This window comes from Mastomys coucha, unplaced genomic scaffold (genome assembly GCF_008632895.1).
Source record: "Mastomys coucha isolate ucsf_1 unplaced genomic scaffold, UCSF_Mcou_1 pScaffold14, whole genome shotgun sequence".
Lineage (NCBI taxonomy): Eukaryota > Metazoa > Chordata > Mammalia > Rodentia > Muridae > Mastomys > Mastomys coucha.
Window position 1 is genome coordinate 84,934,440 of NW_022196896.1, and position 14,301 is coordinate 84,948,740.

General features: G+C 38.5%; 2 protein-coding genes across 8 annotated transcripts in view; one reads left to right on the forward strand and one right to left on the reverse strand.

The window, feature by feature from the left end:
• Positions 1 to 4,342, reverse strand: part of Fam126b (family with sequence similarity 126 member B) — a 70,260-nt gene extending 65,918 nt beyond the window's left edge. For 3 of the 6 annotated variants that reach the window (XM_031367580.1, XM_031367576.1, XM_031367578.1), the window contains exon 1: positions 4,243 to 4,337. The gene's annotated coding sequence lies outside the window, so the exon portion shown is untranslated. Of the gene's footprint in view, positions 1 to 4,136; positions 4,210 to 4,242 lie in introns of those variants that run through there. The other 3 variants (XM_031367582.1, XM_031367579.1, XM_031367581.1) reach the window with 2 other exon arrangements.
• Positions 4,343 to 4,360: 18 nt separating this feature from the next.
• Positions 4,361 to 13,988, forward strand: Ndufb3 (NADH:ubiquinone oxidoreductase subunit B3). Of its 2 annotated transcripts, none has more exons than XM_031367583.1 (3): positions 4,361 to 4,690; positions 9,351 to 9,504; positions 13,667 to 13,988. In XM_031367583.1, the coding sequence occupies exons 2-3, from the start codon at positions 9,353 to 9,355 to the stop codon at positions 13,821 to 13,823; spliced, it is 309 nt and encodes a 102-aa protein (XP_031223443.1). In that variant the 5' UTR covers positions 4,361 to 4,690; positions 9,351 to 9,352; the 3' UTR covers positions 13,824 to 13,988. The 2 variants fall into 2 exon arrangements, with proteins under 2 accessions (XP_031223443.1, XP_031223444.1); XM_031367584.1 differs by lacking the exon at positions 4,361 to 4,690 and adding an exon at positions 4,702 to 4,832.
• Positions 13,989 to 14,301: the final 313 nt, after the last annotated feature.

Below are 14,301 nucleotides of genomic sequence, written 5' to 3' on the forward strand. Positions count from 1 at the left end.
AAAAAAAAAAAGAAAAAAAAAAAGAAAGAGAAAGAGGAAAAGAAAAAGAAAGAGAGAAAGGAAGAGAAGGAGAAAGTCAGTCAGTCAGTCATGTGATAGACAATGAATTAACTTAAATTTCTTGATGGCTACAGTTATTCTACAGAAAAATGACTACCTGGTGACCCATCAGTGCCTTTTACCACAATATATAACTATTATTTTGGCAGCTAACCCTCAAAACTAACTTTATAAATAATTAAATCACACCATTTTATATATTACACATTTGAATTTATACTCCTTCCTATTTCATTTTTCTAATATATGTCTCAAAACAGCCAAATCTCTAAACATTGGGCTTAAAGTCCTTAAGTTTCTTAACTTGACCTATGTCAAGGTCAAAAGACTTGCAATTCTAAGTTTATTACATATCACTGAGTGAATATCTATATAATTATATCTATTGAAAACTATTTAATCAAGACATCATTTCTCTGTATAGCCCTAGCTGTCCTGGAATTCAGAAAGATCAGCCAGCCTCTGCCTTCCAAGTGCTGGGATTAAAGGTGTGTGCTACCACCAGCCAGCTAAACTTGAAATTCTTATTTGTAAATTTTCACTTAATTCTAAGACAATATAGCTTTCTGACACACGAGGAAAATAAGATGAGTAAATAAATATCTTTGTAAATTAATTAGTATAGGACTAATTTGTAAAAAGAAATTGCTTGGAAAGTGGTTAAGTGTCAAGTAGAAACTAATTCAAACCAAAACATTCAGCACATTTTTATTTTTGGTAACTTCAACTTCTGGCTAGAAAACTACTCTAGCTATGACATTAAATAGAAACAGTTTATTGAGCTATAAAATCCTGGTATATTTGGCAGCTGGTTCACTCAGCTAAAGCTGCTGTTACTGGTTCATACCCTCAAAGTGACAGAAGCTGAATTAGATCAAAGGTTCTAAAGTGAAGTCCAGATGTAAAACAAATCATTCAAGGATTCCCCCTCCCTGTCCTTCCAAATGCATCTACCTCCTTCATATTCCATCTTTCAGATTCTAAAGGGAAGCACAGATAAAAAATATTCCTGTGTCCTCTTTTACGAACTAAAAAGCTTTCTGGACTATTTTGAGATCTCTCTCTCTCTTCATAGAGGAACCTCAAGAGTAGATCCAACTCCTTCATCAGCAGTGTGCATGTGTGGCTCTGTGCATGTGGTGTGGCTGTTGTGTAGGGGTGTACATATGTGCAGGTATGTATTATATAAAGGCCAGAGGTTGATTCGGTGTCTTCCTCATTCACTCTGTACCTTATATACACTGAAGCATGTTCAGCTGAACCCAAAGCTTGCCAATGTGACTAGTCCAGCTAGTCAGCTTGCACTGGTGGGTCCCCAACTCTGCCTTGTTAAGTGCTGGGATTATGGACTGGTCATCCATCTGGCATATATGTTGGTCCTGGGGATTCAAATTCTTGCATGGCAGTTGCTATACTTGCTAAGCCTCCTCCTTTAAAAAAATTATATTATGGCAAGCATAAGGAACAGCCCTAGGAAAAGGACAAGCTCATCAGAAGACTGTGGCAGCAGAGAACTGTATCACAGTAGGTGTAAACCACATTCATAGATTTCTGTGCCGGCACTCACTGAACCACTATATTACATTTTAGACAGATATATTCAGTTCCTATAGTGAGAAAAGTATATAGTCTACAAAACTCACAAACGTCAGGGGAAAATGTTTCCGGAGGTGGGGAAAAGCAACATACACAAAAAATCTGTTGCTCAGGCATTAAAAGAACAACAAAATATTATTTTTGTGGACAGTGCAAGTTGGCTGAGGTTCCTGCCCATATCTTATCATTTAAAAAAAAATGACTGATGGAAAGCAGCTAACTTTAACTATGTAGTACTGTTTTTTTTTTTTCTATAATAGAGCTCAGCCAGGCTGAAAATCATTCTACAACTTAATATACTACTACTGTAAGATGTAAAAGTTGTGTACTAACAGCAATGAAACAAATCCACACTAGCTAGTAAGAAAGACATTAGGACTGGCTGTGGTGGTGCATGCCTTTAATCCCAGTACTCAGGAGGCAAGGTGGTGAGTGGCTATCTATGAATTCAAGGCCAGCCTGTTCTACACACAGTGACTGACTGGAGAGAAAGAAAATAGGAGAGGGGAAGGGAGGGGAGGGGAGGGGGAGGAGAGGAGAGGAAGATATTAAAGATTATATTAAGAAGCAAAACTTTCAGGATTCATTTTGAAACAAGCAAAAATATTATTTCCTTACAATCAGTGTGTCAAATCACTTACAAACAGCTTTAACACTGAAATATTTCAAAAGACAGAATCTCTATGATTTATAAATAATCATCCAGATACTATTAGAAGCCAATTTGGGACTGTTTTTTAAACTCTTTGTAATTCCCTACTCAAATGTTCAATTTATGGCATTCTACAATGACACCTACTGGCCACTGAAAATCAAACATTAGTTCTCTCAAACAGCTAGAGTGGGCTGGTTACATAAGAGAAACACAGAAACACACATGTTCTCTCTTAAATCAACCTACCTAAAGGCAAATATTTGTTTACCATATGTAAACACTGTATTTTTTGTATATAAAGCACTATAAAATCTCACCTAAAGCAAAAGTGTAAGGTTTTTGTGACTAAAATACCATTATTCTTGTAAAAAGACAAAAGACAAGTAAAACATCAGTATCATTTAATATTTTTTATTTAAAACACTGACAAATACCTCAGTGTGCTGGACATTTCAAAACAAATACTAATGACCCACTTCTACTCAAACAATATTTTGAGAAGAAAAAACCTCCCAAATTCTAGCTTTATATGTATGTGTAAATGTTTATATATATGCATGTTTATGTATATGTATAAATGTCTATGTATAAATGATTAATAGTAAAGAAAGACTACATCTTATAAGTTTTTCTAACAAGTAGTTAAATAACAAGCCCAGAAAGACAACATAATCCCCTGAAACTACATTTGCCCTCAACTTCTAACTTGATGGCAGCATCTTAAGCATCTTACATTTTAATAATTTATAGTGCTACTTTAAAAAGAGTTTTCCAGTCTTTGAAGATATTTTTCCAATGAGTTATAAAAGTAAGTGCCCTTCTACAATATGCACTGACAGGAGTTTGTTTTAGGGCTGTATTTCACCATTCAAACCCTGGATTTAAAAGACTTTGCAAAACAATAGTCTTAAACTTGTAAATAAATTTTATCTATGCCCATGACATTCAAGGAGCTTATTTTTTAAACCCAAGGCATAACTCAAAACTAGCTTCTCAGACTTAACAAGGGAAATCACTTAAAAGTTGACACTCCTCTGCTAAGATTTCCACCTTATTTTCACAGTCCTTAATGCCCAAACATTGGGGGCTAGTCGTCTACCAATTTACTGTTCATTTTCTAATCTACATTTACCTTCTTCTATAGATTTAAAGGGCCCTCCACTTTTCTGAAGGGTAAAGCCGCAAAGCAAATTTGTGTACTACCAAACACGAATCTGACAGCATTTCTCTAAAGCTAACATCGTGTTATCTCTCAACCCAAGCCCATATTTGGGATAAGCGCTTCGTGACTACTCTTGCCTTCACGCTGTCCTCCTCCTACAGACCCTGCCTCGGTAGAGAAAACACCCGGAGCCAACAAGAAGAAAAGTGTTCAGATACATCAATGGGTTACAAGAACTCTTCTTCTACCAGGGTCAGTCGAGTTATTTGGGAAAATAACCGCCATGGGTTACATAATGTACAGCCACTAATTTCTAGATCAGACCACCGATAAATATCTATCTTCTCCGCGCCGCTCCCCATCCCAGGAAAACGGCCCTAAGAACCCCTAGGATTTCACTCAGGTGTCTGCCTTGCCGCGTCCTTCTCTTACCTGAAGCTTCTTACAAGACATTCCTTCAGCCCTCACTACCTGTGTCTTGCTCCCGCCTCCTTCCCGCCACCGCCACCCTAACGCCCTTGCTAGGGCCCCACGTTGCCCCACAACACTCATCCCCGAGCCGCCTCGGCAGACGCCTTCTCCTTGCGACCCTCCCGAGCTTGCCCCCAGGTCTGCAGGGCTTCGGATCCCCCAAACAGTCCTGCTGCCGCCTCCCCACCTCACCTTCGTCAGCTCCCGGCTACTGTGTCCGCAGCCGGAGAAGAGATACCTCTTCACCCGGCACCGTGCGTCTCCCCCCGACCCCCCCGAAGACAGCACCGCCGCCTACCTGTCACCCCGCAGCCTCAGGCTTCCTACCGCCACCGCCTCCCGCAGCAGCCTGCCAACTGCAGCATAACAACCAGCCTTCTCATTGAGTGGGCCCACGCGCTTAATAACGGCCGCTCTCATTGGCTGCGCTATGGCTTTGGCCTGCCCCCTCGGTGCTCCGCCTAAAGAGTCCGTCTGGGAGCAAGAAAAACACGGCTTTATCTTCCTTTTCCTCTATATCTTCTACCTCAATCAGACTCCAGATGCAAAGTGTAGGAAACGATCTCTACTTCCAGGCTCCTTCATGTCATCTCGACGTTGTCTCGGAGCCTTGCGCCAGTAGCGGAACGTTTACCATCTCCTCCACTTTCCTGCCGTAAGAAATTAGAGGAAACAACGTCCGTTTCCGGTTGGCTCCGGCTGGAAGGTTGAATATTGTGTGTCCCGGGAGGTCAGATTGCTGTCAGGTAATTTAGGGAGTTGGTGGGAGACTTCTGGACTAAGCATCATCTAAACTTTATCCAGGGAAATGCAGAAGTGGAGAGTGCTGAGAGGATCAGTTAAGACCGGGAGAAGATCCGGGACCTAGCTAGGGAGCGCTGCTGCCAGGTACAGCTGGGCTGAGAGGAGGCGGATGAAGGATGCCGTGAGAATTACGGTGGTGGTTAAATCCCAGAGATATTTTAACCCGCTGCTGCCAGATGCAATTGACTCCTCGCCTCCTGGCTTTTTGGGTTGTGTTTGAATAGGGTAAAGAACAGCTCCGATCCGAAAGTACTTTAAAACTAGAAGAAATAATTGCAACGGATGCTTCACAAGCTTGTATTTTAAGTACGATTTCCCCAATATAAGTGTTTATGATACAGTGCTTAAGTGAAAAAAGCAAGTCACAAAATCAAGACTATTGAATAACCCTAGGATTAAGGATTGGGTACTAAAGTAATAGCATTTAATTTGTATTTCCTCATATTTTTATGGTCATCATAGTTTTTAAATAAGGGAAATTTGAGATACACACTTGAAAGCCCCTGATAAACTGTAAAATTATGTGTAATGGAAGTAACATTATTCTTCTTCCTTAGGGAAAGCAAGTCAACATTTCCCCAGTGCTAGAACAAGCCACTGTTAGTGGAGGTTGATCATCACCAAACTTTTAAGTTCCTTCTGACATAGGCAGATAGCATTTAAATTTTCCATATTTACGTGTTCATTCATGGTTGAATCTATCTTTTCACTGTTCTTAAATGGACAGTTCTAAAGGTGAAATAATTTCCTGTCATTAAGCCCTCAATGCAGAATAACTCACTCATTCTATGGTATGAGGAGAGAACCCGTTCGATTAGGTTGTCCTCTGACCTCTGCATGAACACACACACACACACACACACACACACACACACACACACACACGATTTTAAAGAAATACTCTTTTAAAAATAGAAACCCAGCATGATACACAGGCCTTTACTCCTAGCAGTTGGGAGATAGAGACAGAAGGACTAAGAGTTCAAAGACTTCCCTGGCTTACATACCAAGTTTGAGGTGAGACTGAGCTTTGTGGAATTGTCTCAAGTGAATAAATATGCTTGTAAGACAGGGGTGGCTCATACTCCAGTGATAAAGTAATGTGTGCTTCATCTGGAAAAAAAAAACTGATAGACATATTCCTTGTCTTGCACATTCTCTTAAGAAGTTTCCAGTAGAAATGATCTTAAGAGATAATGTCCAAGCCGGGCAGTGGTGACACACGCCTTTAATCCCAGCACTTGGGAGGCAGGAGGCAGAGGCAGGTGGATCTCTGAGTTCAAGGCCAGCCTGGTCTACAGAGTGAGTTCCAGAACAGCCAGGACTACACAGAGAAACCCTGTCTTGAAAAAAACCAAAAATAAATAAATAAATAAATAAATAAATAATAAAAGAGATGATGTCCAATAGAAATGCAATGGAAGCTACATATGTGAAATTAAAATTTCTAGTAAACACTAAAAGTAAAAAACAAATTCATCTAACCCAATATGTTAAACATATTTAAGCCTGAAGCCTAGAGTGGTTGCCTTTAGTCCTAGCACTTGGGAGGTAGAGGTAGGTGAATCTCAGAGTTCAACACTAGCCTAGTATACAGAGCAAGTTCCAGGATAGCCAGGGCTACACAGAGAAACCTTGTCTTGGAAAAAAAAAAAAAAAAATATATATATATATATATATATATATGTATATACTATTAATGAATTATTCCACCTTTTTATACCATAAAAATGTATGTACTTTATATATACAGTATATATGTATATATACACATATTTTGTTTTCATAAATATAAATACTTGGTTTGTATTTGTATTTTTATAAAGTTGAAAAAATACATTTGAAAAAAAGTGTATTCATACACCCAGATAATTCCAAATACACTTTAGTATTTTCTTACAATTGATTTAAGAGATTGCTTTGATACTTACTACTCTTCCAGAGGGCCTTAATTGGGCTCCTAGCACCCACACAATCACCAGCTATTTATTACTTCAGCTCCCAGGAGTCTAACACACACACACCACAAATAAAATCTTTTTAAAAAGAATTTATTTTGAAGTTTAAATTAATTAAAATTCCTAGTTCCTTAGCTCCTTAGCCACATTTTAAATGTTAAAAGCTACCAAATGAGACAGCACAGATCCAGGAGAGGAATTGGTAGCCATATATATTTGAATGTCCTTTCTTCCCCAACACCACCTCCCCTTTGATTTTTAAGACAAGGTTTCTCTGTGTAGCTCTGACAGTCCTGGAAGTTGTTGTGTAGACCAGGCTGCCCTACAACTCAGAGATCCTCCTGCCTTTGCCTCCTGAGTGCTGGAATTAAAGGCATGCACCATCTCCCAGCCAATGTTCCATTTTCTAGATCATGCCAGTTTTTTCAGGACATTTGTGCTCAGTCAGTCTCACCACTTAGATATGAAAATGGAAGGCACACCACCGTGTGTTCTCTGCATTCTCAATCTTACAAGATAGATTTTGGTTCTTGTTATGTGAAAGAATAGAAGTCCAGAAGGACTGAGTGATTTTCTTGGATTTCATAGCTATTAGTAGTCATAAAAAGGTAAATTTAAACTCTTCCATCGAACAGTTCAGATTCTATTTTTGATTTATGCCTACTTTAAAATAACAGTAATTTTTGTTTTGCATTTTGAGATGGGTTCACATGATGGTGCCCATCATCAACTTTAAACTGGTCTGAAGTGGTCTTCCTGTCTTAGCCTCTCAGTGGGCTGTGACTACATGCATGTGTACCTTGGTTCTGCTAAGACTGTACTGTTTAAAAGAGAACAAAGATTCCTTAGGAATATGTTTATTTAACTTTATCTTTTGGAAATTCCTATAGAAGAATTTTTTCTAAAATAGTGTAATTAGGTAGATAAAATATATTGGCTTTATTAAAGAAATTTGTGCAAGAGAAATGGGTATAGAGTTTCATGTTTTCCTTCAAAAACTTACATTGCAAATTAGTATTATGAGTGTTGTAGTTTAACTTGTATTTAGTGGCTATATTTTAATTTTTCTAATTTGGAGATCTTTAACATAATGTTCTATGATTTAACTTTTGGGGGACAGTGTTTGATACAGGGTTTCCTCTGTGTAACAGAGCCCTGGAACTCCACCTGTAGACCAGGCTGGCCAAGACCTCAGAGATTCATTTGCCTCTGCCCCTCAACTGCTGGAGTTAAAGACATGGACCACTATGCCCAGCTGATTTATTTACATTTTTATAAATTTTAACTTTTGATTAATTCATTAGTTACTGTGTTCATTTTTTCTCATACCCTAGTATTACTGTTTAATGAAATAAGAATTTCATATAATATCTTCAGCGTATACTAATAAATCTTAATTTTTTTCTGTTTTGTAAAATCCCATTTTGAAAGATCCTGTTCTACTGTTAGTCTTCTCCTATTATTAAATAGAGATATAATGGTAGAAATTTTTTGGTTTGGTTTTACTTCTGGAGAGCAATGATTATAAAAATCCAACTGCTACCCTTATATGAATAATAATATAGCACTATTCATACTCTTGAATTTTAAATTCATAACAACTTAAATGAGGACTAAGATAAAGTTTATTTTTACACTAGCAAAACAAGCTGTTAAACAACACCCATTGACATAGCCTATTGACAGAGGTAATTTATTGACTAAGAAGGTGTCCTCAGGTGGAATTGGTCAGTACTTTGAACTAGTAAACTCTAGCCAGCAGGCCACATTCAGCACAGTGCCTGTTTTTTGAGGCACATGAGCTAATAGTGTTTGTGCAGATGAACTTGTCCAGTCATTTTGATGTTATGTATGGAGTAGTGGCCTTAAGTTCCAGGTAGGCAAACTGCTAACCCTCTAAAAAGAAATTTCATTTTTCATCAAAAGACCTATATCATTAAAGAACTATTTTAGTTATTCAGTATATTTTATATTTTACCAGTAGAATCTTAAGGAAAACACCCCTCCTATCCTCACTTTTACCTCTTTTTCCCACAAGAACCAAAATATTTATTATCTGGTTCTTTATAGAAAATGTTCATGTACTCTTGTCTATCTAAAAGGATTAATATGTATTTTTGAAGAACTGGCTAGAGAAAGATAACAGGACAGCATGTCCTCTTCTCTGCATATTCTTGCAGTAAGGCTGAAGAGAGGAAACCATTATCTAGGTGTTATTAGGAGGTGCTCCTGGAACTAAGGCACGAGATTAAAGTACTAATTACACAGTTCATTAACTGTCTTTATTTTATTTTATTTTATTTTAGATATTTTCTTTATTTACATGTAAATTTCTCCATTCCCAGTTTCCCCTCCAAAAAACAAAGAAACAAACAAAAACAACAAAAACAAACCCCTGTTGCCTCCCACTTCCCCATGCCTACCACCCCGCCCTCTCCCACTTTCTGGCCCTCGCATTCCCCTACACTCATTAACTGTCTTTATAAAAGTGTTTCTATTTACTTTTGTAAACTCATTGTAAAGTTTTTACTTTTTGTAAAAGCTTTCTACTCAGATTTTCAAGACTATCTCTTTTTGAAACATAGACATCAAACTTGGCTCTTAGGTGTCTATAGTCAGTCTCTCTGTGTCGCTCTTCCTGTAGACATGGCTGCTGGACACGGACATGGACACGAGCACGGACATGGTCATGGTAAAATGGAACTTCCAGATTACAGACAGTGGAAAATTGAAGGGACGCCATTAGAAACCGTGCAGAAGAAGCTTGCTGCCCGAGGGCTGAGGGACCCATGGGCTCGGTAAGATGAGCCTAGAAATGTCTTCTCTTTTTGAAATGACTTTCATTTATTCGTGTATTGGGGCAGGAGGGTAGGCATGTATCTGCCAAAGTACAAGTGTGAAGATAGAGACTATCCAAGGAGCCCTGTCCTCCCACGTGGGTCCTGTTGCAGGCTTGACAGCCAGGGCCTTTACCTACTGAGTTTTCTCTCTGGTCCAAATGTAGTTATTTATGAGTATAGAGAGTCAGTATCCATGCTCCACCCTGTATCGTGAAAAGTGGCTTCTCAGTTTCCGTGGTGTCTTCCTTACTGGAGCTTTCTGCATTAGAACCCTGCGGGATGTCTTTTGTCCTAGCTTCTCACTCGATGGCGTTGTTTGGAGCAGGCAAGGGAAGCTGAGTTTTCTCATTTATTGGGTTTGTTTTTTAGGTGCCAAGGGATGAAACCCATTCTAGAACACCTGTCTTCTGCAGCCTTTTTACTTTTTTACATGTGTTGTTGTTTTTCATATCTATAATATAGATACTACATTTTGCTTACCATAGTAACCATTCAAATTATTTCCAGCTTTTGGGTTTTATTATGAATAAAGTTGCTACAACTATTCATAAGTCTGTATGGATATATATTTTCATTTCTCTTGGTTAAATACAGAAGACTGGAATTTCTGGCCAGGAAGTGGTGGTACATGACTTTAGTCTCAGCACTTGGGAGGCAGAGGCAGGTGGATCTCTGTAAGCTGAGGTCAGCCTGGTCTACAAAGTGAGTCTAGGAAAGCCAGGGCTACACAGAGAAACCTTGTCTTAAAAAAAGAAGGGGATTTTCGGATTCTATGATAAATCTGTGGGTGTTTTTATAAGAACTACCAAACCATTTTCTAAAGAGGTAAGTATTATTACCCATCCTACCAGCAGGGAATGAGAATTTCAGCTGCTTGATGGTCTCTTCAGTACTTAGTGTTTTCAGTCTTTTAACTTCAGCCATTCTAACACGAAATATGGTTGTGCATGCCTGTAATCTCAGCCATGGAAAGGTAGAAGTTGGAGGATTAGGATTACAAAGCCATCCTCAGCTATGTATCAAACTGGAGGCCACTGTGGGCAACATGAGAGCTAATCTCAAAAACTGGAAGAAGCCTTCTAGTAAATATGGCGGCAGAGCTCTGGTGTGGCCTCCCTCCCCATCGCCAGGACACTAGTGCTGTGTTAGTCATACTGTGCGCACATCTGTGAGTTGTTGTTTGCTTTTGGTGCAGTATATCCTTGGGTCTTTTGACCTCTTGCTATGAGTTTTAATAGTTCTTCATATATTTTGAAAATAATCCCTTCATCATGTATAATTTTTGTAAATGTTCTTTCCCAGAATATATGATTGTATATTAACCTGCCTTTTCATTTCCTTAATGTTTTAAATTTCAACAAATTCCCAGTTAAGTTTTTTTCCTCACTATTTCTTTTGTATCTCATCTAGGATTTTATCCTATATTTTCTAGAAGCATTTTTTTTTTTATTCTTTTTGAGACACTTATGTGTCTAACCCAAGCCAGGCCTACACTCAGTATCTTCCTGTCTTAGCCTCCTAAGTACTGGGTTTGCGGGCATCCGTTATCACATACAGCTTATGGTTTTCTTAAATTGAGGTATAATTACTTATTTTGAGTTAAATTTTTATTTACAAAAACTGTATTTTTGTATATATGAGTATTTTGCCTGCATGTATGTTTGTGCACCACATGTGCATCTGATGCTTGCAGAGTTCAGAGGGAGGTGTTGGATCCTCTGAGACAGGAGTGACAAACCTCCTGGGTTTCCTGTGTATGTGCCTGGGTCTTCTGGAAGAGCAGCCGATGTTCTTAACTACTGAGCATCTCTCCAGTACCTTGAGTTAGTTTTTGTTTCCTTTGAAGAAAGAAGAGAGGCAAATATTATAGGTGGATATCCAGTTGGTTCAGAACTGTTTATTAAAAGATTATTCCCCACTGAATTACTTTGATAAATATGTCAGCTATGATCAATATGATCAATAGACCATCTCTATGTGGTCTATTTCTGGACTCTATTTTGTTTCCCTGTTCAATATGTCTACACATAGATCTAATACCACAGTCTTTAACAGGGAGGTATATGATCTCCAGTTACCTTGCATTGGTTTAGCTATTCTGAACCTTTTTTATTTGCTTATAAATTTCTCATCAATTTCTACAAATGGCTGACTTGGATTTTAATTGGGATCTCATTCACTATTTTATAAAAATTGATAATGTGAATCTTTTCCATGTTTATATTGAACTCACATTTGTTTGGAGATATTTAGGACTGTTAAATAATGACTTTTTTAGCACACAAGTGATTTATGATGTTTTGAAATTTTAAGCAGTATTTTCTTGCTTTTTATATATTTCTTGAGCATATTGCTGAATTCATGTTTGTGGTACTATTGTAAGTGGTATTTTAATTCTCATTTTTCAGCTGTGCTGTTGACAATTTTTACATAATGATTTTATATCCCATTTATTATTTAGCTAAACTTTTATTCTAGCTAAATTTTTGCTCTAGTAAACTTTTTTATACATCCCTTAAATTTTCCTTTGTGTAATGGTCATTTTGTCTACAGGGAGAGTGTTATTCTTTCAGTCTGTAACTTTTGACTTTTCTCTGGTGGTTTGACAACGGAGCCTCACTTACTAGCTCAGGCTGATCCTAAACAGTGAGCTTGTGCTCTTCAGCTTTCTTTTTTTTTTTTTTCCGAGATTCCCTATGTAGCCCTGGCTGTCCTGGAACTCACTCTGTAGACCAGGCTGGCCTGGAACTCAGAAATCCGCCTGCCTCTGCCCCCCAAGTGCTGGGATTAAAGGCGTGTGCCACCACCGCCCGACTTTCCTTTCTTTTTAAATCATTCCTGCCATATTGTCCCAGCTTGCTCTTAATTCCTGGGCACAGCCATCCTCTTACTTGAGTCTCCTGAATAGCCAGACTAGAGAGACTTGGGAACATACCATGCTTTTTTATTACTATTGGTTGATAGATTTTTCTGTATTTCTTCATGATATGATGTCATTTTTGTTTGTACATTACTGGTTTTAATTTTCTAAAATTTTGTTAAGAATATGCAACAGGTCTGGTGTGGTGGTACACATCTTTAATCCCAGCACTTGAGAGGCAGAGATGGATGGATCCTTGTGAGTTCAAGGTCAGCCTGGTCTACAGAGCAGGTTACAGAGCTCACTGAGTTCCAGAGTTCCAAAACCTGAGCTACTCCTAACATCTTTGTGTGCTTTTGGCATCTAAGCTAGTTTGATTTGTTTCCATATTTTCTAGTGAGATGGGGTTTTTTGTTTTTGCTTGTTTTTTGTTTGTTTGTTTTGTTCTGTTTTTAGGGGTTTTGTCCCCATAAAGTGTTTTTTTTCTGACTAATTTAGATTATATATGCAAGAATACACATCTCCCTATAGCTGTCAGCTTTCTCTTTCTCTCTCTGTTCAGCATACTCAGAAGAATATGCCAGAGCAGGAAGGACTGAGCTCCAGTCTTCTGGAGCACAGGCTGTATGGCAAGGGAAGGTGTGAGCCTCGAAGAGTAGCAGTAATGTCAGCTGTGCGTCCTCCTGTGCCAGAAAATACTAGTATTTTATATTCACCACAGTAGTGTAAGGTGGAGAGCAGGAGGACCACTTCATATTTTACATGTGAGACTTGCTCATAGACTTTTAACTATCCTATGCCAAAGAAATATTTCTACTACAACCCAAAATATTAAATAATGTTGCTTTGAACTAGGTGTGGCGGTTAGTGCCTATAGTCTTGCAATTCAGGACGCTGAAGCAGGAGGATTGCCACAAGTTGGAGGCTAGCCTAATCTATACAATGAGACCCTGTTTCAAAAACCCAGAGAAAACAATGTTCCCAGCACAATGGCTCATGTCTTTAATCCCAGCACTTGGGATACAGAGGCAAGGAGATCACTGTGAGACCAGCCTGCTCTACAGGACAACCAGGGCTATATAACAAGACTATATTTCAATAACAAAACAAAACCCCACAAACAAAAAATCACCATCAAGCAAAAAAGGAGTACTAATGTAGCATTTAGGTATTTAAGGAAGAAGAAAACCAAATCTATTTGGCTGGGTGAATTAATGTGAATTGTGTGTGGTTATAATGTTTCTTATCTTTTTCTTTTAGCAATGAGGCTTGGAGATACATGGGCGGCTTTGCAGGCAACATCACCTTCACGAGCGTAATATTAAAAGGATTCAAATGGGGGTTTGCTGCGTTTGTGGTAGCTTTAGGGGCTGAATATTTCCTGGATGCCCAGAGTGATGATAAGAAGCATCACTGAAGAGAGCACCTTGTGACGTCTCTCCTGTAAAAATGAGATCCTCCCACTGCAGTGTCCTTGGCTGAATGTTTGTCCTTGAAAGAATATTAGTATGGTTTAATAAAGTAAGAAAAACTGTTGTTTCTGTAACTTTAATAAAATTAAAAAGAAAAATTAATGTATGTACCTATAACCTCAGCACTTGGAAAGCCAAGGAGGAAGGATCATGTTGAAGGTCAGCTTAAGCTATATAGTAAGACTGTCTATATGTGTGTATGTATACACATACTGGACTTTGCTTGGAATGATGGGTATTGGAGGTACCAGCAGTGGTGTGTTCTGCATATAGCAGGCACCTACAGAATTTAATGACACCAATGGATGTATTCTAAGAGGGCTTTTTTACTGCCTTTGGGGTAGCTTTAGGGGCTGAATAGTTCCTGGCTCCCAGAATGATGATGGTAAGCACTTTAGAGAGCACCTTGTGACATCTCTTTCA